The 962-nt window shown below is 42.8% G+C and overlaps 1 protein-coding gene across 1 annotated transcript; it reads right to left on the minus strand.

The window, feature by feature from the left end:
* Positions 1 to 319: 319 nt before the first annotated feature.
* On the minus strand, positions 320 to 607 carry T265_10420 (hypothetical protein; the record flags this gene model as incomplete). The annotated part of the gene is made up of 1 exon (XM_009176788.1): positions 320 to 607. One exon carries the CDS (start codon positions 605 to 607, stop codon positions 320 to 322), a length of 288 nt encoding a protein of 95 aa, XP_009175052.1.
* Positions 608 to 962: the final 355 nt, after the last annotated feature.

Consider the following 962-nt stretch of genomic DNA (forward strand, 5'->3'; position numbering starts at 1 on the left):
GTAAAAATTGGTTCTCGTATAAAACAATAGCAATTAAGGTACTGTCGTAACGAAAATACGCGCGAAAAGGTACAAGAACATCGTAGTTTTTGGGAGTAGCTTGGAGAAGATACCGCATAAGTACAAGTTGGGAGTTTGAAGCTTTTGCTGAGAGCATCCGATTCACGTGAAGGCTGGTTGCGACACACATGAGTGAAAAAGGATTTTGATTCGTGAAACATGTAATACATTTTTTATTACAGAGCCTTTTCGCTACACAACTTTAATGGAATTTACATAACTGACGGTTAGAAAAGTCTGATTTTGCTTCCCCAATTTTTCAGGTGGTGGATGAGGTTAATCGTAATGACGTTGTGTACACTCGCGTTTCCGCGTGACACAACTTGGCACGCTGCCTGAAAATCGCTGTATTCTGAGCTTCCAATGTTTTGTTGTGACGTTTGTGTGAGAAATCCAAATTGGCCTCATACAATCTGATGTCAACGTTGTATTGTTTTCCGTTAACCATACAAAATAAATGTTTGTTTATGGTTTCACTCTGACTTTCCACTCCATCACGGAGTTTGTTAGGTAGGGGTATCTCTCGCGGAATGACGGATTCAATCATTCTAAAGAGGTGGTTCGGAAGTGAAAGGTGAATCGGTCCGACTGCCTTCCTCAAGTGTGTGGAATGCACTATAGGGGCCTACAAAATCTCAGCAGATTTTTATACAACTTACGTCATGTGAACCGAAGAGAGAACGGCATTTGAGGCGCATAGTGGATCCTCTCCTATGGTTGACTTTTACTGATATCAACACTGTCCCTACGAACGTGCGGTGTGCTCCCGAACATTGATAGAGTGTCCACAGGGTCGCTTTCGCTATTGGGGAATTTCACCACCAAACAGGGGAGGGGGTCGGAAGGGAAGTCTGCATTCCGGAAAATGAACTTTTGGGACATCAACTGTGAATAAATTCGGT

Source organism: Opisthorchis viverrini, assembly GCF_000715545.1.
Source record: "Opisthorchis viverrini unplaced genomic scaffold opera_v5_386, whole genome shotgun sequence".
Taxonomy (NCBI): domain Eukaryota; kingdom Metazoa; phylum Platyhelminthes; class Trematoda; order Opisthorchiida; family Opisthorchiidae; genus Opisthorchis; species Opisthorchis viverrini.